Source organism: Ceratotherium simum, chromosome 6 (assembly GCF_057802395.1).
Source record: "Ceratotherium simum simum isolate JZ-2026a chromosome 6, ASM5780239v1, whole genome shotgun sequence".
Taxonomy (NCBI): Eukaryota; Metazoa; Chordata; class Mammalia; order Perissodactyla; family Rhinocerotidae; genus Ceratotherium; species Ceratotherium simum.
The window spans coordinates 9,772,296-9,796,674 of NC_141905.1; the positions used below are offsets into that span (position 1 = coordinate 9,772,296).

Below are 24,379 nucleotides of genomic sequence, written 5' to 3' on the forward strand. Positions count from 1 at the left end.
TATTCTTCAAATATCTGATGGTCATGAAAGACAAGGAAAGACCAAGAAACTGTTAACAGATTGGAGGAAACTAGAGAGACTGATATCTAAATGTACTGTGGTATCCTGGATTGGATCCTGGATCAGTAAACGGACATTAGTGGAGAAACTGATGAAGTCTAAATAAACTCTGTAGTTTAGTTAATAGAATTTTACCCGTGTTACTTTCTTAGCTTTGATAAATGTACCATGGTTCTATAGAATGTTAACATTAGGGGAAGCTGGGTGAAGGGTATAGGGGAACTGGGGAAGCTGGGTGAAGGGTATACGGGAACTATCTTTGCAACTCTTCTGTAAATCTAAAGTTATTAAAAAACAAGTTATAAAGTGATATTGACCAAAAAGAGTTCACCATATATTGTTTTGTTAAAAGTTTGCCATAAAATAATATGACATATGATCATACTGTGCTAAAAATGTCAGGAGGATGAGCACATAAAAGAATGTATATTTGGTTCCATGTAAAATATGGTTGGTTCCAGGAGTGTGCTTTCATCAAGCGTGGTATATGAACAGTTTCAAACATATGAAGTTTTTATTATTGCTTAATATCGAATTGCTAGCTTTTTTCCTCATTCCAGAAAATAACTAGGCTGGTTACAGTTATTATTTTCGTTTAGATAAATTACTTTCTCAACTGCTAAAAAATAAATTTATCTAAACTAAAATAACATCTGTCCACGTTCATAAATGAAATTCACGCACACATTCCCTTCTCTTGGTTTGTGTGAAAAGGCACACTGCTTGGATGCACATCTCTGGGGCACGGAAAGAAACCTGGCTGCAGGCAAAAGGACTGAGTATCTCAGTAATCTTTCAACGCAGTAAACAAGGCAGAAACTCTCCAGCTGATTTCTAAAGGAGTGGGCATGGTGTATACTGACAAGGGAAATCCCAAAAAATGCACAGGTATTAACAATTTACGTGCCAGACACCGTCCAAAGTGCTTTTATAATGTAAACACCTTTAATCTTTATAAAAACTGTTAATTAGGTACTACTATTACCTTACTTGCACAATTTACGAGTGAGGCATCGCTTCTAAGGGTAGAGCCACTTTCCCAGCCCAACTACCAGGAGCCAAGTTCCCGCTCGCCGCCGCTACCGCGCCGCTCCCTCCTTCTGCGCATGTGCATCCCCGCCTTCTCCTCCCGACCGCTCCTTCCCTGGCCTCCAGCCCCTCGTGGGAAACAATCCCTGGCCTGCCGGTCCACGCGGCGAGGGAGCTGCGGGTGAGCCCCGGAGGGGGGGGCGAGGGCCGAGGGGGCCGTCCGCAGCTCGAGGGTCTGGCGGAGGCGGCGATGCCCGGTGGTGCGTAGGGGCCCCGCGGACACCGGCGAGACCTAGGCGGCTGTGTCGCCTGCAGAGTTGAAGGGACGGCAGGCGGCAGCGTCTGTGTCTGAAGGGGCCGGCGTCGGAACGTGGGCTCTCAGGCTCGTTGGGTTCACAAGTGTCCAGCCCCTGCGCTGAGCGGGCGACACCGTCGTGTGGCCGCCGGTGGGGAGTGCGCGTGCGTGACGTCTGCGCTGGTCCCACGGGCGTGGGGTTTGGGGTGCGGGGAAGAGCGAGTACGCGTGCGCGACTCGCGTGCGCTTGGCGTAGTGACGTGTGCGCGTGATTCTTTTGCTCTGGGCTTACGGGGAGGGGGATGGTTGTGAAGGAGAATGAGTGCGCCGGGCTGGGGGTCCGATGTAAATGAACTGATCCCACCAAATAGCTGACGCGTGACTCGGTTACCGTTTTGGTAAAATGCGGGTGTCAAGAATACTTGCCGCATTGTGTTGTTCTGAGCACTCACATTTTGTTAGCTGCTATTGTATTTATTTGTTACGTATGTAATACATGCGGCCGGAGCTTGGCCAAGTCTCTAGGGCCTCCATTCCTCAGTTAACTCATTTGTGAGTAATGGAAGACGGTCGGAGCTGGACTAGCTAGCCACCAAGGCCCTTTCCTGGCTCTAACGTTAACCAGATCCCAGGTTATTATTTATTATGTATTCATTTGTTATTTGTTATGTATAACCATGACACAGTATCCTGAAGCCATCGAAGGCTGTGTGACGGTGGAAGGTCTGGGACAAATTTAAGAAGAGAGAGGTGAGCTGGAGCTGAGAGGGGTGGGCACGCAGGCTACGCAGGAAATGTCACCTCTTTGGAGAGTTTGTGAGGCCGTGGTCACGAATGAAAGGCTCACCAGCCATAGCTAAGGGAATTCTGTCATTACCCCTCCCTAAACACCCCCTTCTCCCGTCATTCTTCGTTCACTCTTTGCAGAGGTGAGCTGCCCTCAATGTCCCATTGTTGATGGCATTTAGAGAGATGCTGAGGTTCCCGTTCTCCTGGCCTTACAGATGCACAGGATGGTGGTGCAGGCGGGTCCTTTTTGAGTTATCCGTTTTGACCTTACTTGAAAGATTAAGAAAAAAATTGAGTCTGAGAAGGTGACTGGCTCGCGCAATTGGTTAGTGTCAGAACCAAGATTAGAAGTCAGGTCTGCAGATTCCTGGGCTACTGCCCGTTTTGTCACTGTTAGGTCAAAGTTAGTATGTTATTAAAAGATCATTTTGAAAATTGTAAGCAAGTTAGAACAAACATTTCAAAAAATGTATCTTGCCTTAAATACCCCCATCCCTTTTTTCAGAGGTTATCTGACCTCATAGGATTAAGGGTGTTAGCAGGTAAATAGATAAACAAGATGGCTTGAAGGGTTTTTTTTGCCCCCTACAACATAAGTTTTGACAAATCCATAGTGTTTCCTCCTTTAGATTACTGTTATATGTTAAACTCATCTTCTCATGTTTTTAATTTTTCTGTGTCACAGAACCTAAATTGGTAATAAATCAGTAAGAGACAAATGTTTACATTCACTCAGTGAAAAGTATCATGTCTAAGCTCAACATATATCGGAGCCACACATGGACATGTAAGTATCTTGTGTGTGGAGCTGTGTAGGCAGGTGAATCCAGGAACTGCAGAGCGGGCCAAGTGCTCCTGACTTCCTTCTTCCTTCTCCCTCAGCTCTCCTTCCTCCACTAAGAGCGGAAAATGAACAAAGCCCAGGTGAGTTTTTTGTTTATTTATTCCCACTTTGTTTTAAAATGGGTTTTCTAAAGTTTATAGGGGTTTATATTTTTGCAATGAAAAAGTAGAAATAGACAAAAATTTACATTAAGGTAAATGTAGTGAGAGTAGCGAGTCCAAAGTTGGGCACTTGGCAAAATTAGTTGCAGGAGTTTGAATTTCACAGATTTATACAAGTTATTGTAAAATTTTCTCTGATCTTTCTAATAACAACACTGAAATAAATACAATGTAGTGCCTGTAATCATTTCTTGGTGGAAACAGCACAGCACCAAAGCAGAACTCAGTGCACATACTTTTCAGGGGACCAATGAGGTTTGAGTAGATAGCTCTCTCATGGTCCTACTTGATCCAGGAATAAGACCTTGAAGATGTGGCAGAATGGAGGGACTGCATGTCCTCAAAATAACTCTCCAAAAATGTTTGTGTCAACTTGTTTGTATTTCTAGCTTAAGGAGCAGACAGTTCTGGCTTTTGTTTCTGCATTTCTCATTTGCATTTCAACCTAGTGAATGTAGCCTTGCTCCTTCACCACCACTCACCTGAATCAGTTCTGGAAAAGTCTTTGTCTTGACCCTTCTGCAGCATTTGATACTATTTTCCATATTCTCTTTGATTTGAGTCTCCTCTGTTGTTGTCCATGACACCACATCAATTGTGGATGTTCCATAGTTTATTAAACTAGTTATTAACTATTTCCAACGTTTTGCTACTACAAACTGTGTTTTAATGAATAACCTTGTATGTATAGGTTTATTCTATCAGATAAATTCCCAGAAGTGGGATTGCCAGGTCAAAGGGTGAATACAATTGATATACTTCATCAGTTTGGTGGGATTATAGTATCATTTTGTATTCCTGTTGGTACTGTATGAGAGTGTTTGTTTCTCCACACTTCTCCCATAGAATCATGTGGTTCAACTTTTGGATTTTTGGCAACTGATAGGTAAAAAGTGGAATTTCATGTAGTTTGCATCTGCAATTTTCTTAACTCTTGAGTGAGGTTAAATATTTTTTCGTGTATCTAAAAGGAGTCTTTATTTATATTTCTGTAAACTATCTGTTCATGTCTTTTGCCCATTTTGCTCTCAGGTTTCTGGCTTTTTTTTTTCCAGTGTCTAGTTTGCTCTTTATATATTAAGGGTACTAATGCTTGTCTATGTCTACTTATGTGAGTTACAGACTATTATTTTCTGATATATCATTTGTCTTTTGATGATTGTTCATGGTGTTTTTCTCCCATACAGGTATTCTGTTTCAGGATACCACATTTCACTTAGTCGTTATATTTCTTTAGGCTCCCCTTGGCTGTGACAGTTTCTTAGACTTACCTTGTTTTTGATGACCTTGACAGTTTTGAGGAGTACAAAACAGGTGTTTTGTAGAATGTCCCTCAATTGGGAATTGTCTGCTGTTTTTCTCATGATTAGACTGGGGTTATCGGTTTCTTGGAGGAAGACCACAAAGGTAAAGTGTCATTTGGTCACATCATATCAAAAGTAAATGCTCTCAGCATGACTTAGCACATTTGGTGTATCACTGTTGATCACCTGGCTGAGCTGGTATGTCAAGTTTCTCCACTGTAAAGTTACTCTTTTTTTCTTCTATTTTCATACTATACTCTGTGGAGTATACCTCGTTCGTGGTAGAGTATCTACGTAAATTATTAGGTATTCCGCACAGAAGATTTGTCTGTTCTCTCCCATTTATTTATTTGATTATTTATATCAGTATGAGCTGATGGCTAGTTATTTTGTACTTTGGTTATAGTCTAATACTACCTTGTTCATTTGCTGCTTAAATTGTTCCAGGTGGTTATTAAGAGCACTTTTAATTGGTTCCTGTGTCCTTTTGACATACCTCATTATTTTGTTTTTGTTTAAGTACTTCTTCCTTACTTTCTGGTACTAGGAGATATTCCAGGCCCATCTTAAGTATTCCCTGCTTTAGAACTAGCCATTTTTTCCTGAAGAGCTCTTGGTCCTTTTATTGGAGCATGGTTTTAGAAACCAAGATTGGGGGGCTGGGTGTGCCTGTTGCTACTGGTGTGTCATTGCTTGTAGACCCTCTCAGCTGACTGAACAAGGAAATACATGTGTATACTAATTCATGTACTTACTTACACATATCTATAAATATTTCAGTATGCAACCATGTGTATCTATATTAAGCTAAGTATTAGTTCACACTGATGTCTCCTGCTGTAATCATTACCACATGGAACATTCTAGCTTTCTCCTCTTGCTTGTTTGTAATCTCCCACTCTAACAATGAGAATCTGGCTACCACTGTCTGCATTTCATTTACTTAATTGTTCAATTTCAGCATGTATAAGTGATTTCAGAATTGTTAACCCGTGGATTCTTGGTTCCTTCCAGTTTTTTGCCATTATGAATTAAGCTGCTAGAAACATTCATATGTAGGTTTTTGTGTGGACATAAGTTTTCAAACACGTAGGGTGTGAAATTGCTGGATCATGTGTTAAGACTATGTTTAGTTTTGCAAGAAAATGCCAAACTGCGTTACAAAGATGCTGTATCATATTGCATTCCTACCAGCTAGGAATCAGAATTCCTGTTGTTTTGCATCTGGAACTGAAATTGATATTGTCATTGTTTTGGATTTAACTATTCTAATGTGTCATGGTATCTCATTTTTGTTTTAATTTGCATTTCCTTAATGACAGATGATGTTGAGCATTTGTTCATAAGTTTGTTTGCTATCCGCATATCTTTGGTGACATGTTTTTTAAGATCTTTTGCCCATTTTTCAATTGAGTTATTTGTTTTCTTATTATTGACTTTTTAAGAGTTCTTTTGTATATTTTGGGTGCAGTGCCCTTTATTATATATGTGTTGCAAATATTTTCTCCCAGTCTATGGCTTGTCCTTTCATTTTCTTAGAAATATCTTTTGTAGAACAGAAGATTTTATTTTTAAGAAAATCCAACCCATGTATTTTTTTTTTCATGGAATGTGCTTTTTCCATTGTATCTAAAAATGCATCACCAAATCCAAGGTCATATAGATTTTCTATGTTCTATGGGCTATATTTTATTCTAGAAATTTTATAGTTTTGCATTTTACATTTAGGTCTATGATTTATTTTTAGTTAATATTTGTGTAAGGTGTAAGGTTTGTGTCTAGGTTCATTTTTTTGCATGGATGTCCACTTGTTCAAACACCATTTTTTGAAAGATTATCTTTTCTCCATTTAATTGCCTTTGTGCTTTTGTCAAAAATCGGTTGACTGTATTTCAGTGGATCTATTCCTGGACCCTCTATTTTTTTCCATTGATCTATGTGTCCCTTTCACCAATAATGCACTGTCTTGGTTACTTGTAGCTTTATAGTAAGTCTTGAAATCAGGTAATGTGAATCCTCTTTTTTCTTCCACATTATGTTGGCTATTCTAGGTTTTTTACCTTGCCGAATAAACTTCAGAATCATTTCATCAGTATCTACAAAATAGCTGGGATTTTTATTTGAATTGCACTGAATTTATAGATTAAGTTGGAAAGAATTGACATCTTAACAGTATTGATTCTTCTGATTGACAAATATGGACTATCTCTTCATTTATTTAGATCTTTGATTTCTTCCATCAGTTTTTCTGTTTTTCTCCTTATCCCTGTAATATATTGTGTAGATTTATACTTGAGATGTTTTTCTTTTTGGTGCTGTTGTAAATGGTATTTTTTCATTCAAAAATTTGAAATTCCAATAGTTTATTCTGATATAGTAGCCCCCCCATCCGTGATTTCACTTTCCGTGGTTTCAGTTACCCGTGGTCAACAGCGATTTGAAAATATTAAATGGAAAATGCCTGGAATAAATAATTCGTAAGTTTTAAATTCCATGCTGTTCTGAGTAGTGTGATGAGATCTTGTGCCATTCTGCTCCATCCCACCTGGGATATGAATCACCCCTTTGTCCAGTATATCCACACTGTATACTCTACCCACCTGTTAGTCACTTAGTAGTTGTCTAGGTTATCAGATCGACTGTCCCAGTATTGCAGTACTTGTGTTCAAGTAACCCTTATTTTATTTAATAATGGCCTCAAAGCGCAAGAGTAGTAATGCTGGCAATTTGGAGATGCCGAAGAGGAGATAATGTTGTTAATCTCTTACTGTGCCTAATTTATAAATGAAACTTTATCATAGGTATGTGTGTATAGGAGAAAAACATAGTATATGTAGGGTTCGGTTTTATCTGCTGTTTCAGGCATCCACTGGGCTATTGGAACATATCCCCCACAGATAAGGGGGGTACTACTGTGTAGGAAAACAGCTGAGTTTTTTATATTGACCTTGTATCCTATGATGTTGCTGTATTTGCTTATTCCTTCCAGGAGGTATTTTTTTCCTTTTTGTAGATTCTGTGTGATTTTTCTACATAGACAATCATGTTGACTTTGAATAAAGACAGTTTTACTTTTCCTTTCTAATCGTATACCTTTTATTTCTATTTTTGTTTGTTTTTAGTCTTATTGCACTAGCTAGGACTTCCAGTACAAAGTTGAATGAGAGTATTGAGACAGGAGATCCTTGCTCTGTTCTGTGCTTAGGGGAAAAGTGTCCAGTTTCTTAACATTAAATATGATGTTAGCTGTAGGGTTTTTGTAAATGGTCTTTATCAAGCTGAGAAAATTCCCTTCTATTCCTAGTTTGCTGAGAGTTTTTATCATAAATAGCTGTTGGATTTTGTCAAATGCTTTTTCTTCATCAATTGATGTGGTCATGTAATTTTTCTTTTTTGGCATGTTGATGTGCTGAATTAAATTGATTGATTTTTTTTAAATATCGACCCATCCTTCGATGCCTGGAGTAAATTCCACTTGGTTGTGGTTTATAATTCTTTTTATACATTGTCAGATTTGATTTGCCAATATTTGAGGATTTTTGCATCTATGTTAACGAGGGATATTGGTCTTTAGTTTTCTCACAGTGTCTTTATCTGATTTTGGTATTAGGGTAATGTTGGCCTCATCTAATGAGTTTGAAAGTGTTATTTACTGGAGGAGATTGTGGAGAATTGGTATTATTTTTTCCTTGAATCTTTAATAGATTTCACCAGTGACACCATCTGGGCTTGGTGCTTTCTATTTTGGAAGTGTTTTAATTATTGATTTAATTTTTTTTAACAAATATAAGTCTATTTACATTATCTAGTTCTCCTTGTGTGATTTTGGTAGCTGTATCTTTTAAGGAATTTGTTCATTTCATCTAACTTATCAATTTTTCAGGAATAGAATTGTAGTATTCTCTTATTATTCTTTTAATGTCTTTAGGATCAGTATTGTTGACCTATCTTTCATTTCGGAGATTTGCGATTTGTTTCTTTTCTGTTTTTTCTTGGTTAGCTAGTCTTGAGGTTTATTAATTTTATTGAACTTTTCAAAGAAGCAGCTTTTGGTTTCATTGATTTTTTTTTCTATTTTTTTCATGTATTCGATTTCATTGATTTATTCTAATTTGTATTATTTCCTTTCTTTTGCTTGCTTTAGGCTTAATTTGGCTTTTTCTCTAAGTTTACTAAGATGGAAGCGTAGGTTACTGATTTTAAATCTTTCTTTTCTGCTATATACATTTTTTTTTTTATAATTTTATTTATTTATTTTTTCCCCCAAAGCCCCAGTAGATAATTGTATGTCATTGCCGCACATCCTTCTAGTTGCTGTGTGTGGGACGCGGCCTCAGCATGGCCGGAGAAGCGGTGGGTCGGTGCGTGCCCGGGATCCGAACCCCTGGCCGCCAGCAGCGGAGTGCACACACTTAACCGCTAAGCCACGGGGCCGGCCCACTGCTATATACATTTGATGCTATAAATTTCCTTCTCTGCACTGCTTTCTCTGCATCCCACAAATTTTGATGTGGTATTTTCATTTTTATTTCATTTAAAATATTTTTAAAAATTTTTTTGAGACTTCCTCTTTGACCTGTAGATTATTTGTAAGTGTGTTGTTTAATTTTCAAGTATTTGGGGGATTTTCCAGCTATCTCTTGCTTACTGATTTCTATTTAATCCCATTGTGGTCTGAGAACATATTTTGTATGATAGCTATTGTTTTAAATTTATTAAGGTGTGTTTTGTGGCCTAGATGATGGTCTATTTTGGTGAATGTTCCATGTGAGCTAGAATAGAATGATAGAATGTGTATTGTATTGTTTTGGATGGAGTAGTCTATAAATGTCAGTTAGATCATGTTGATTGATAGTGCTGTTCAGGTCATCTATATATGTACTGATTTTCTGTCTGCTTGATCTCTCAATACTGACAGAGGGGTGTTGAAGTCTCCAACTATGATTATAGATTTGTCTGTTTCTCCTTTCAGTTCTATCAGTTTTTGCCATAGGTATTTTGATACTCTTTTGTTAGATGTATACATGTTTCAGATTGTGTCTTCTTTCTCTAAATGATTTTGAATCCATTTAATGAGTTCTTAATTTCAGATATTGTATTTTTTCAGTTCTAGAATGCCCATTTTATGCCTGTGTGTACATGTATGTGTACGCATATGTATCAGAGGTCCCCAAGACCATCCCCAGGTTCAGTGATTCACTAAGATAACCCAGCATGTAGTTGTATTTATAGCTGTGACTTATTACAGTGAAAGGATACAAAGCACAATCAGCAAAGGAAAAAGGCACATGGGGCATAGTCCAGATGAAACCATGTACAAGCTTCTAAGTGTCTTCTCCCAGGACATGCTTAAGTCCTCTAGCAATGAGATGTGACAACAAATGTAAAATGTCTGCCAGGGAAGCTCAGTAGACACTCAGTGCTCAGAGTTTTTATCAGAGACTAGTCACATAGGTACTTTCTGCTTAGCGCATAACAAAATTCCAAACTCCAGAAGGAATGCACGTGTGCAGCATAAACCATATTGTTTACACAAATAGTTTAGGCTCAATGAACCATTCTTATCAGGGAATGATGAGAACCCTCTTGAAGTCCAAGTTCCCAGATGCCAGGCAAGGGACACCCTTGTAGCAGACCTTTCAAAGGATAGCAGTCTCACGGCTGCTCTATTAATTCTTTTCTGCACAACACACATGCCATATATCTGTTGGACTTCTCCCATCTTTTCACTTATTTTGTTTATGTTTTCCTCTTATGGAACATATTAATCATAATTAATTTTGAAGTTCTTGTTTATTAATTCCAATATCTAGATCCCCTGCGAGTCTGCTCTTATTGTCAATGTTTTTCTTGGTCCTTGTCTCTTCACATAACATGAAATTTTTTATTGGATGCCAAACATTGTATTTAATAAGTGTGAAATTGGTAGATGCTCCAGAAAATGATCTCTTTTAGCAGAGAGGATTCATCTTTTTCTCTGGTGGGCAGGTAGATTGCAGGGCTGGTCACGTTACTCAGTCGTGGGTTGAGCTTGGTCAGGGCCTGTATCATATTCATTTTAATCTCCCTCTTAATTTTAACAACTGAAAGTTTCACGTCTTCAGTGGAAGTTAATTTGATAATATAAAAGATAGTATGACAGAACTAACTTTTCATTGGTAATCCCAGTCTACTTTGTGTGTGCTGCTAGCTCACGCAATGTCTGATTTAATAAATGTTAGTATGTATGTCTCCTTATCAGGTCATAAGCCCTTTGAGAACAGGAACTGTGTTTATTTGTTTTCATCAATAGTATTTGTAGCAACTAGGACAGTTCCAGGCCCTTAGTGAAAACTCAATTTGTACAAGATATTTCTTTTATCCTACACAGTGTAGCACAAAAGAAGGCAATCTTATATGTCAATTTTTTGTAAACTCTAAAGAGATTAGTTCTTTTAAATCTTTACCACATCATATAGTTCTGACGTCTTTATATAGAAAAGGAATATACCGTTACAGGAACAAGTGTCATTCAAAGATGTATGTGTGGACTTCACCCAGGAAGAGTGGTGTTTGCTGGATCCTGCTCAGAAGATATTATACAGAGATGTGATCCTGGAAAATTATAGCCACCTTGTCTCAGTAGGTAAGAATGTTTTTCCATATGATTACCAGTAGCATGCCTTTCTTAGTTGATGAAACACATGAACTCCCTGTGGAATTTTCTGATTTGAAGCTTGAGATTGAAGGCTCTGAGATGACCGATCGCTTTTGGCCACCATAAAAAAATATGTTCTTACTTCCTCAGGGATTGGTTCATTTGCATACCTCCTTTGGACAGCTCCTGAAGCTATACCTTTCTTCCCCGTCATTTTTTCAGAGTCGCCGAAGAAAGGCTGTATTATTTTCTCTTAACAGGATATTGCATTTCTAAGCCAGAAGTAATTTTCAAGATAGAGCAAGGAGAAGAGCCCTGGACATTAGAGGAAGGATTTCCAAACCAGTGTCGCCCAGGTGAGTTAGTGAGTTCACAGGCAGATGCAAGCCAGAGGAAATGAGATCTTAAGCCATTGGTTTAGGGTTTATCACCTTTGAAATATTTTTCAGAAATTTTTTTTTAGCCCCAGACTTTGGGAAGTAACTAAGGACAGTTGGCTCACATCCCTCCATTACCTTAATCACATTCCTCCATGTCACTTTTACTCATAAATACTTTCCTTTGTTCTTTGACATTTTAGGGTGATTTACCTATACCCATAATCCAAACTCAGTTGGCTTCATCTTAGATAATTTTAAAAGAGAAACTAGCCAAGGAAAATTATTCACTTTCCCTCTATTATCTTTGGATACCTTTTGTTAGCTGGTAGGTATTCATGCAATAATTTCAGATATTTATTTAAAAAATATATGATGAACACTCATTATGACCCAGTTATGTTTTTAGGTAATTAAAAGAATAATATCCCTGTTATCATAGAATGTTTATTACAGTGAGGGACAAAGAGCATACGTGTGTTTGCATGCGTAGATATATGTGCATGTATACACACACACAATGTTGGGTAGTAGTAAGTACTGTGAAGGTAGTAAATACTGTTAAGCAGTAGAAAGGGAGATAGAGAATGATGGCCTGGGCTGTTTGGTAAGGAAGTCAGAGGAAACCTTTTTGAATAGGTCCACAATAGAGATGAGACTAATAAAATGAGAGTGAGCTTTGTGGATTCTGAGTATTTCAGGCAGAGGGAACATCAGGTGTTGAACTTCTCAGACAGTGTATTCTTAAAGTTTTTGAAGAATGGCAAGGATGTCATTGTGGCTGGAGGTGCATGGGCATGGGGGAGATTGGTACGAGATGATGTCATAGGAAGTAACGTGGACCATGGGTAGATACATTAATTTTGTTTTGAGTGATATGAGAAATCCTTGTTTTCTTTTTTGAGTAAATGTAAATCAAATTAAATTATCAGATCTGATTTACAGTTTAAAAGGATCTCTCTGACTTCTTTGCAGTGAATACACTGTGGTGGGTGAGTGGTACTTAGGCATGAGTATGGAAGAAATACCAGTTAGGGGACTATTATGTACTCCAGAGGAGAGAGGACAGTGGCTAAGGCTATGTGGGAAGTGCTGAGAAGCGGTAGATTTGTAAATATATCTTGAAGATGAGACCAAGAGCACTTGCTGTGGATTAGATATAGAGTGTAAGAGAAAGAGAGGAGTCAAGCATGACTCCAATGATTTGTCTTAAGCAACTGGATAAATTAGGGTACCATTTACTGGGATAGAGAAAATTAGGGAGGAGAGATTATAGGGGAGTTATTACAAATTTAAATTTAGACATGAGAAGCTCGAGATAACTGTTAGAATCTAGTCTGTGTATTGAATAGGAGGTTGGATATATAGAAGTATGAAGTACATGGTTGAGGCCAGAACTAGAAGTATCCATTTGAAAGCCGTCAGCTCTAGGTGATGTTAAAGGCATGGGGCTAGATGAGACCTTCTAGATCAGAGATGGGCAAACATTTTTGTGAACGACCAGATAGTAAATATTTTGGGCTTAGTGGACCACATGTGGCCTCACTTGTTGTTACTGTTGCCCCTCCTCCTCTTACCTCTTTCTCTTCTTCTTTCTCCTCCTCTGTCTTCCTCCTCACTCCTCCCTTCTGCCTCTTCCATCTTTTTCCCTCTAAAAACATAAAAAACATTCTTAGTTGAAGGACCATTGCCTTGCAGTCATAGTTTGCTGACCCCTTTTCTAGAGAGTGGTTGTTTGTGAGAGAAGTAGTCCTGGGATGATACCACTTTTACAAAGTGTGTAAATCTATTAAATCTCATCATTAGAGGAGATGGAGAAGGAACAGTCTGAGTGACATGAAGACCAGAGAGCCTGGTTTCCCAAGAGTCTAATACGGAACATTCTACCATCCTATTGCTACCTTAAATGGCAACCATGGGGTCACTGTACTCAACTATTGTCCTCTTTAACTAGTCTCTTCATACTTCTGTTCTTCTCCTTTTGAAACCTTCTTCTGCATCTCTTCATTTTCTCACTTTTCGTTGCTATCACTCAAAACCAGTCTGTGTTCTGTCATTCCTGGCTTGATCTAATTCCTAATTGGTTCTTATTTTTTACCTAAAGTATCTAATTTATCTTTCACTAGCCTGACAAAGTTGCTCTTTATTAATAAATGAAATTAAATCTCCTTTTGTTGACTGTTACAATGTGGTCCTATTCTACCTATCTCAATTTCTTTCTTTCTGCTCCTCAGATTTTATACTAAATCCCATACTACATTATATGTTAAATTTCACTTATAAATGCTTTCTCTTTTATCTACAACTTTCTTTGTTTCTTATTTACTTTGCCCTTTCAGGTATTTAAATTAATTAGTATTATGCATGTACAGTGTTAGACTTTGTGTGGTATATAGTAATGGCTTGTTGTTACTATTTCACTTACTTTAAATTAGAGCTCAGTTTTTTTCTGTAACTTAAATGGTCCATCTTTTATTACCCCCCTAATCCACTAGTAGCTGTATCCCAAAAAACTCAGACCTGATCTTATGACTCTTGCTTAGGATTTCTTTCCTTATTGAGATTTTGTTTTCTCAAAGAGAAGGCCCTTTCTTATTCTTCCTAATTCTGATACTTTAATAATTGTTTTGTTGAGTAACTATGGAGCCAAGTTTAGAAGAGATCATTCTTTTTCATCCATTCAGAAAGCATTCTTTTTTTTTTTTAATTTCAATTCGTTTTGTTTTTGTTTTTTATAATTATTTATTTATTTATTTATTTTTCCCCCAAAGCCCCAGTAGATAGTTGTATGTCATAGTTGCACAACCTTCTAGTTGCTGTATGTGGGACGCGGCCTCAGCATGGCCAGAGAAGTGGTGCGTCGGTGCGCGCCCAGGATCCGAACCCGGGCCGCCAGCAGCGGAGCACGTGCACTTAACTGCTAAGCCAGGGGGCCGGCCCCAGAAAGCATTCTGTAGTACTTTTCCTAAATGCACGTTCCCTTATTTTTCTCCTGTATTACAGCTTATCAGGTACAGGTTGGAAATAATTCATATGCGTGTTGCCTTTTAAGAATCATTAATGTACTGTCTCCTCAATGAGGTCAGAGGAAGCAGGATTTTGGTAACATCTGCCAAGAGCTGGACTGTGGTCATGACAAAAGGTGTAGCATTTAGCAAGGGATTTATTTTACATTACAGTGAGTAATACCGACAGTAACTTCTACTAAAGGCAGCAAGTAGAGGCTGAAAATGGTAGGGATGTTGTAGAGTTTGTTGGCTTTTGTTCTTTTATTATTATTTTTGTGGTTTGTTGTTTTAAATTAAAGAAAGTAGCATTTCCTGAAGGATGTCCGGGTCCCAAGAAGAGCCGGAGTGCAGCTAATTAAGTGAAAGGTGTGTTGTTGGGAATGAGAAATTTATGAGACTCAGCTAGAGCTGCACAGAGATATTTTTGATGGACTTGTGGAATGCTGGTTTGAACACTTAATGTGAATCCAGTTGGTATAAAGTTTTTGTTTTGATTTGTTTTTGCCAGGATAGTAACTATTATCTTTTGGTCCTTGAGCGGGCTTAGGACTGTCATAGATTTTTTTTTTTTAACATGTGATTAACATTGTTGCATTGGGTAGCAACAGTGAAGTATAGCCAAGAATTTTTACGATAAAGTTGACTGAAGGTCTCAGAACCATATAAAGAAATGTGATCCTCACAAGTAAGTAAAAGCCACAGATGAGCCTAGATATAAAAGCAGAAAACCTTCATATAAAAGATAAACCTAGATATAAAAACAGACTTAAAGATTAGCATTGCCTCAGAAACAAAATTCTTTTGGGAAAAGTAAGCTAGCTGATTGAAGTGAAGAAACATATGACTTGATGGTCAGGATAAATTCATTAACAGTTGTGAGAAAACAAAATGAAGCTGGTCCTTTTGCAGAGATGGCCTGCCCCTCATCTATTTTGTATTTCCTGTTGGACATTTGCGTTGTTGTGAATCACAGCTAGATAGAGAGTTAGAGTCTAAGATAAAGCAGTGTCCCTTAAAACATGAGGAAATAGGTGCTTTCAGAAGTTTATTTTCATGTTGATATATCAAATGGGAAAAAAAGGAATGCCAACTTGCATATTATTGAGGATCCTACCACATTAATCAAACTGTGAGAAGATAAGGGCATAAACCCTGATCTGTCTCTGATAAACCAAATTCATTCTCTAATATGTTTCTCAAACAGTTTTCCTTTTTTTAAAAATCTCACTTGTTGAACTCATTCAGTTCTCTGAGTTTCCTGCTCCCTCAAATAACAACTCTCAGAAAATCTCCATCCCTTGCTCACTATGTCTTGAGTTTATTTCACCTTTATCCTGCCTCTGTTACAACATTTAAAAAAATAATTATTCCTTGTGAAATAAATTAAATGAAAAACTAGATCCTGGGCTATAGGACTATTCTTTTGAACCCGAGGAAGTTGGTGTTTTCAGAACTTCAGTTTGATGTTTCTGTGTAGAGTGGAAGCATATACTCTAGTAGGAACCCTACCCCAGTAATCAGTGTATGAGGGGACTAGGACTCAGTGCTGGTCTGTCTCCCCCAAACATAGTTCATCCTCTGAAAGCCCTTGTCTGCTAATCTTCACTGTCACTTTATTCAGTGTTTAATGTCTCTCCTGGGCTCACCCATTCTGTGAGTTTCCCTGTTTCTGAATCAGCCACTCCCCAGTTCCCTGTGCTTTGAATTTTATTTTACCTTTTTCTGTCCAGTTTTGAAGGTTATATTTATAATGTGTTAAATATCATTGCCAGTTTCCTTTCTCTGCTTCCACTGCAGCCTGTATTTATTTTGCATTCAAACCAGAAGGGTAAAGGAAATGTATAGTTGGATTTAGTTCACACCAGGAAACAGAGCCTAAAACAAAAGAATTGACTATATAATAGGGCATTTGTGTAAAAGTCCAATTCCATTAAAAATGTATTAGGATTCATAAGATGTGGTTATTTTTCTCATTTCTAGAAGACTGGAAAGTTGATGACCTGATAGAGAGCAGCCAGGAAAATCAAGATGAACATTTTTGGCAACTTGCTTTCACCACCAACAAAACATTAAGTACAGATAGTGGTGATAGAGTAAGGAAAAGTTTCAATCTGGGTACAGACTCTGTTCCATCAAGAAATTTTCCACATAAGTTATGTGACTCATGTGAAATGAGTTTGAAAAATATTTCAGGCTTAATTATTAGTAGAAAGAACTATTCTGGAAAGAAGCCTGAAGAGTTTAATGTATATGAGAAGTTGCATCTTGATATTAGGCATGAGAAAATTCCTACTGGAGGGAAATCTTACAAATATAATCAAAAAAGGAATGTCCTCAGTCATAGCCAGGCTCTCTCTCAGTCAATTTTTCACCAGCCTTTTGAGTATAATGAAAATGGACAAGGCTTCCATGAGGAGGCAGCCTTTTTCACAAACAAGAGAACTCAGATAGGAGAGACACTCTGTAAATATAATGAGTGTGGAAGAACCTTCATCCAAAGTTTAAAGCTCAATTTGTCTCAGAGAACTCATTTGGAAATGGAGCCATATGAATGCAGTATTTGTGGGAAGTCTTTCTATATGGATTTAAGATTGGGACATCAGAGAGCTCTTACAGGGGAGAATCCTTATGAATATAATGGATATGGGCAAATCTTCTGTGACAATTCAACTTTCATTATCCATCAGGGAACTTACACAAGAAAGATTCCCCATGAATATAAAGTAAGTCACAAAATGTGGGAAAAGTCAGCCCTCTTTAAACATCAGGTAGTACACTTGGGGGAGAAACCTTATGAGCATAATGAAAATGGAAGTAACTTCAACAAGAAATCACATCTCACGCAGCTTCGAAGAGGTCACTCAGGAGAAAAAACCTTTGAATGTGGTGAATGTGGGAAAACATTCTGGGAGAAGTCAAACCTCACTCAACATCAGAGAACACACACAGGAGAGAAACCCTATGAATGTACTGAATGTGGGAAATCCTTTTGTCAGAAACCACATCTTACGAACCATCAGCGAACACATACAGGAGAAAAACCCTATGAATGTAAGCAATGTGGAAAAACGTTCTGTGTGAAGTCAAACCTCACTGAACATCAGAGAACACACACAGGGGAGAAACCCTATGAATGCAATGCATGTGGAAAATCCTTCTGTCACAGGTCAGCCCTAACTGTACATCAGAGAACACACACAGGAGAGAAACCCTTTATATGTAATGAATGTGGGAAATCCTTCTGTGTGAAGTCAAACCTCATTGTACATCAAAGAACTCACACAGGGGAGAAACCCTATAAATGTAATGAGTGTGGGAAAACCTTCTGTGAGAAATCAGCTCTCACTAAACATCAAAGAACTCACACAGGGGAGAAACCCTATGAGTGTAATGGATGTGGGAAAACCTTTAGTCAGAGGTCAGTACTCACTAAACATCAGAGAATTCACACAAGGGTGAAAGCTCTTTCAGCATCCTGAATGTTCAAAAGCCTTCATCTACCCTTTCAAATTTGTTATACATAGTTTTAAAAAATGAGATTACTGAAACCCAAAGAATGCCACAAATGACTAGAAAGTGAATGTCTCATTGTACTTCAGATAATTAATACTAGAATAAAACCATATTAATGTTTTGAACATGTGAAAGCTTTCAAGAAAAATTAAAACTTTTCATCATAAAATTTGTGCTGAGGGAAAATTTATTCATTTAAGTAGTGGGGTAAAAATCTTTATCTAGGATTTATGTGGTGTAGTGGATATGATACCAAAATTTTATTGTAAATATAATGGATAATATTCCTTTATACCCATATTCACAGTGGAATCTGAAGCTTAAAAAAATGACAACAGCATTAAACATTTATGTGAAGAGTCCCTGATGTTTGCAGGCCTTATGTGAGTATGCTAATATAACAGAAATTTGAGGTATGCTTGATTTCTGTATTGGGGCCCAATATACTTGTGAAGAGAAAATATGAACCCTTAGTTAAATAACTATTATGGTCTATATTAATATTTCCCAAACTAAATACCACCAGTGTCTTTATAGGTTGACATAATTATATATGTATATATATGTATATGTAAATATGTTCATACACACATACAGTGGTGTGCTAGCGTAAGCTCCTACTGGCTTCCAAGTACTGCTGATTGTTACATTTTCAGGAATTTTGTGAGCCAGTTGTTAAACATAGTCATTATTTAAAAATTATATAAACTTACAGTTAAATCGTATTAAAAACAAAGGTAGTAAATACTCAACAGTCATCACTTCCTAATTATTTTATGACATTTTGCTATTATCTTTGTTCTTTAGGTTACTTGTAGTATTGAACCTGCATGGTGAAAGTACTGTATAATGGTGTGCCACTGCACATCTGTTCCCAACTCTGCATTCAGTGCCATCATGCTGATAGCTTGGCTTTAGTGGGAGTATTTACACCATGGAAATTGGCAAACTCTACAAATCAGGGTTTTTATTTTTTCGGAGAACCTGTTGTCACATATTTTCAGTAGCACACCACTGTGTATATATGAAAATATATTTGGAAAATTTTAAGTACAAACTACATACCCCTTCTCCTATTTCCTGGCATAAATAAATGGTTATGGCCAGTTATTACTGAACTGTCTCGTCAGTAAAGAAGCCAAATATGTGTTATTGAGGTTTTTAACTACCTCTGCATCAGTCCTATTCTAAATATCACCAGAGTCTCTTTATAGTGTGGCCAGTATGTGTTATTTTACAACCACATCACCTACCTTTTCTCTGACTCAGCTGGCATATTTGAACAAGTATGGCCATTATTACTGAACTACCACTTCCATAAAAAAGCCAAACAATATTTTTCTGAGGTTTTTCAGCTATCTCTGGGTCAGTCAATAATGTAAATGCTGTTAGTAACAACGATATTTACATAAATTTTGCAAAGGTTAACATCAGTTATGAACAGTAATACTCACTGCACTCTACAAATAAGTAGTAGTGTGTAATGAAATGCCTTTTCCATATGCTTGGTATTTCATTGCTGTATCTATTTAGGCATGATAGATGTAACCTGAGTTGTATGTAACCCAGGAACTATGTATTTATATTTAATTTAATAGAGTATCATATTCTGTCTCTGTCTCCTTTGTCCTACTGTGTCCTCTGCTTCTTTGGAACACATTGATAAGCAGTTCCAAGAGACACTGCCCACGCAACAGACATTCCCTACTACTTATGTGCTGGGCTCTGTTTTGTCTCTTTGTCTATCCTTCCCCCAGATGATTTAGGGGTAAATCCAGATTAGTCGAAGTTAGTCATGAAGATTCTATTCTACTGATTTTGTTGGGGTGGACACGTGAGCAGTGAGATGTTTGGAAAATATTCTGCAGTGCTTCTGGCAGCAATCTCAGTGATAAAATATTGTCATAACGTGAGAAGCAATTGTTTCTCTTCTGCTGGACTTTTTCGTGTCTGTATGTTATAGCAGATTATAGCTTGTGGCCCTGATGGGCAATAGCCTGAAGATAACAGTACACAAGATGGGAAAAGCCCGGCTCAGAGGTGGTGCCACTGAGCTGCACAGCTCTATCTGGACCTGCTCTCTACTGTGACTTTGTATTACTGTGTTAATAGTGGTTTCTTACTTATTCTTAGGGCTGTTATTTAGAGCTGAAGGCATTCCCTCGATACAGACTAATTCTTTTCTAAGTGTTAATGTTCTATATAGCAATTTTGGAAAAAAATTATTTCTTTTAACAAGTTAATATAGGGATGCCTATTTGTATCAGCCATGGTTCTAGTGAAAAACAGAATTCTGCTCCAACTAAGAAGATATTAATGGCAGACTTATTACAGTGGTTTGGTCCAGAAACAAGGAATATTGAAGCAACTAGAGACTAGCATCAGCAGGAAGCCATTACCGTTCTAAGTCCTAAAGGGGCAAAGGATGGAAACAGGTGTTACCAGAGCCCAATGAGAGCTGCCCTCATGAAGGAGGGACCACCTCGTACGAAACATAGTCACTACCAGAATTGTGGCACCAAATTGCTGGTGCCTCCCTTTGGAGAACGCAACCAGATGCCATCCACAGGTGAGCCCAGGTGGGCACAGCGAAGGCCTGGGTGGAGCCGATGGAGAATAAGCAGCACAGTGTTTTTATTCCTGTGTTAAAGGCTCAGTATTAGAAATAAAGTTATTCCACTGGTTGAAAGTTGTGTTTCTGCCTCATTGTACTTTTGTATCATCATGAGTAAATTCGTTTTGGAACTGGTGGCAGATATGTTTCTCCTTTGACATGCGTGAAGCAGACATCATGTTAAGTTGCATTTTTCGTATATCCTTCTGTGATGTTTCTTGTTATATGTGGTATGAGGTAAGCAGCTCTCTATTCTTCCAAATAAATAACCAGTTGTCCCTCCACTATTTGATTAATTTAACCTTTTTCTTGTTGGCTTGATATGGGATTTTTATCATGTACTTAAATATTATATAGTGGCTATTGCTTTTGTCTGCTCAATGTACCTTTTCTATGTTCTTCTAGTAATATATCCTGTCCTTGTGAGCACAGAGTTGGCATCTTCCTGTCCCCACATTTGTATTCATCCAGGAATGATCCTTTGTTACAAAATAGGCCCATGAGAACCCGTCCTAGAATATTTTTATTGAGAAGTCACCACGACCAGAGAGTTTGTCTCCTTGTTGCTGCCAGGAGCCATATCAAGAACATTTATCTGCAAGGGAGATGATGGTGATAAATGTCATAAAGAAAAAGAAAAATAGGAAAAGTTGTCCATAGGATGGTTTGAATTTAGTGTGGAGAGGGAAAGACCTCACTGGGAAGGCTACAGTGAAGAGAGTGAGCCATTTGGATTTCTGAAGGAAGAGTGTCTGTGTGTGTGTAATACATATACATGTATAACCAACAATTTTATATGTCTGTGATTTCATTTCATGAAACAACACTCTAATTACTTGTAATGTACTTTGATGTTTTATTTTTTATTGTCCTACATTCTGTTAAAAGAAGTACTTGTTCCCGTATAGTAGACTGATTTCACAACCAACAAATGGGTTAGAGCTTGAAAACGGGTGCTCAAGTGTGTAAAAACAGGAGAGGAATTGCTGGGTCATAGGTGTGGCTTTCTGAAATGACTAAGCAGTTTACAATCTCAGTGCCTGGAAATTGTTTTCTCATAAACTCCCAAGAATCGGTTTCTTTGGAATTGGGACCATTTTCTGTCCAGAACTTGGCCTCCCCTTGCCTGGTATGTCCTGTCACTTTACATCCAGCCTGTACTTGGCAGGGGAAGGTGGAGCCTTAGCCTCTGGAAGGGTTCAACCCATGGGAATCCTAGATGCCCTCACCCACTACTCCTGCTTGTTGCCCCCCAGTCAGAGACTGCAGCTGTAGCTGTCCTGGACCTATCCCTTTTTCTCTTTTTCTGGGGAAAGCTTATCATTGAGTTTCTGTTATTTCCATTGAATCATCATCTGCCACTCAGTGACTGGACACTGCATAATCTTCAGCCTCCTTCCTTTTATCTGAGGAACTAAGCCTCCCTTTTCCCAGCCTGCCCCTCTTCTCAGACCTTATAACCCCAGGCTTCTCCTTCAGACAATGAGAAACTGTTGCCTACTCTTAGCACTTTTTAAGAGCAAGGTCCCCTCAGATATTTGGGGAGGTGGAGAAGTGATGCTTAATATCTTGCACGCCCTCCACCATGTCTGGAGTCCATAGTTGGGATTGTTGATCCTCTCTGGGCTCAGTTTCCTCATCTACAAAATGGTAGTTATCCCCATCTGAAAGAGTAGGCCTTACCTTGAGCTTACTTCCAGTAACACACGGGCCAAAAATTCTCGCTTGTCTGACCCCCCTAAAAGAAGGCCCAGTCCTCAGAGAATAACAGGGGAGTTCAGAACTCCTTGAACTCTATCCCCTAATGAAGGCATGCTCTGCTCCTGTGGTACTCTGATCACATTCCTTAAAACAGAAAAAGAACTTGGAGAAGCATGGCAGCCGTGACTGGTGCCCATGGAGGTGGTGAGACTTCTTAAGCTTTCCCCGGACTGGGTGCTCCTGTGCTGATGGTCCATACCAGGGCCCATACTGGGAGAAGAGGGTATAAATATTCTTTGGAATATAATAGATGAGAATTCTTCAACCCCTCCTCCCAATAGTTACCTCCCCTAAAATAACTATTGGTTTTTAGTTCAGCACATATCCTGGGCCTTTTGCCATGCGTTTCAATCCATATATATGTACCTATAGAGAATTTATAGTATACTAGAGTCTTAGTTTATGGGCATTTGAGTTTTGCAAATCAGAAATACTGTCAAAATATTAATAAAGTCCTTTATTAGATGCAAAATATAAATACCGTTTCCAAATCAAATTTTGTTGCCTGAAATTAGATAATTTTAAAGCAGCCATGCTGGATTTGCAAGCTGTATTTGTAAATTGCTACTAAAGAGAAATAAACCGTATCATTCTTAATAGTTTATGGATGAACAACTATTGCTATTAATGGTTTTGGAGTTTTTTCACATGATTTTTGCAGATAGTCTATGTTATTATAGTTAAAAACATTTTAGGGGCCGGCCCGGTGGCGCAAGTGGTTAAGTTTGCGCGCTCCACTGCAGCGGCCCGGGGTTCGCCGGTTCGGATCCCGGGCACGCACCAACGCACCGCTTGTCAGGCCATGCTGTGGCGGCGTCCCATATAAAGTGGAGGAAGATGGGCACGGATGTTAGCCCAGGGCCAGTCTTCCTCAGCAAAAAAAAAAGAGGAGGATTGGCAGATGTTAGCACAGGGCTGATCTCCTCACAAAAAAAAAAAAAAAAAAAAAATTTTTAAATCCCTGTAAAATGTATCCAAGAGTTTTAAAACTGACAATATTAGTGGTAGTGATGAAAAACATATCTGAATATCAGTAACTTTAGAAGAGCAGTCAGATAACCATGGAAGGCTGTGAAGAACTTTAACCCTGAAACACCATGCAGTTAATTTAGTAGGTAATGATGTGAAAATAATAATGCTCATAAAATATAAATAAAGTGGCTTTGCTATACCACAGGAGTTATAGACTTACTCTCTCTGAAATGTGTTCTTCAATTTTACTTATATGGGAAAATTGGTGGGAAAAAAAAATACTGCTCCCTACTGTTATCTGAAGGTGGGTTGTAGTTTTATCTGTGGTGTTTGGGTTGGTTTGGTTTGGCTTCTTATATTTGTGTTCTTTTTGGATATACACACACAACATTAGGATAATATATATATTGTAAACTCCATTTTTTATTTCACAATATGTGATTAACATATTTCCATATTAGTTTTTCTGCCCTTACATGATCATTTTTAATGACTACCTAGAATTCCATCTTATGAATCAGTACCATTTTACCTGTATCCTATCAATGCTCACTTAGGTGGCTTCCAATATTTTTACTTTCATAAATAACATTGTGGAGGAACACCTTTGAGCATACATCTTTCTACACTGGTCCAAGTTTTCTTCTTAGAATTTCTTTCTAAAAGTGTATTTCTGGATTAAAAGGTAAGTTCATTTTCAGTTCTGATGAAATTGACTCCAGAAAGGCTGAATGAATTTCACTCCCATCCAAAGTTTGGAAATGTGGGTTCTCTAACCCATTCCCACAGTGGATCCTATTCTTTTACAGTTTTTTCCAACTTTATTTATATGACATAATAAAATATTTCTTAAATTGATTTTCTGGAGACATTGAGCAAATTAACACTATTTATTGATTGTTCATCTTCAGTTTCTTTCTTACATTGGCTCATATACTTAGCCTCATTTTAATTGAGGTGCTCATCATTTTATAATAGCTGGTCTAAGATTATTACAATATTTTCTTGGTTTATG

General features: G+C 38.0%; 1 protein-coding gene across 3 annotated transcripts; it reads left to right on the plus strand.

The window, feature by feature from the left end:
* The first annotated feature begins 1,717 nt into the window (after window positions 1-1,717).
* LOC101402106 (zinc finger protein 248) lies at window positions 1,718-24,379 on the plus strand. Of its 3 annotated transcripts, XM_087431862.1 has the most exons (6): window positions 1,719-2,960; window positions 3,056-3,097; window positions 10,981-11,107; window positions 11,380-11,475; window positions 16,485-17,555; window positions 18,325-24,372. In XM_087431862.1, exons 2-6 carry the CDS (start codon window positions 3,083-3,085, stop codon window positions 18,339-18,341), a joined length of 1,326 nt encoding a protein of 441 aa, XP_087287988.1. In that variant the 5' UTR covers window positions 1,719-2,960; window positions 3,056-3,082; the 3' UTR covers window positions 18,342-24,372. The 3 variants fall into 3 exon arrangements, with proteins under 3 accessions (XP_087287989.1, XP_087287987.1, XP_087287988.1); XM_087431863.1 differs by lacking the exon at window positions 16,485-17,555 and having other exon boundaries at window positions 1,718-2,960; window positions 18,325-24,379; XM_087431861.1 differs by lacking the exon at window positions 18,325-24,372 and having other exon boundaries at window positions 1,718-2,960; window positions 16,485-18,061.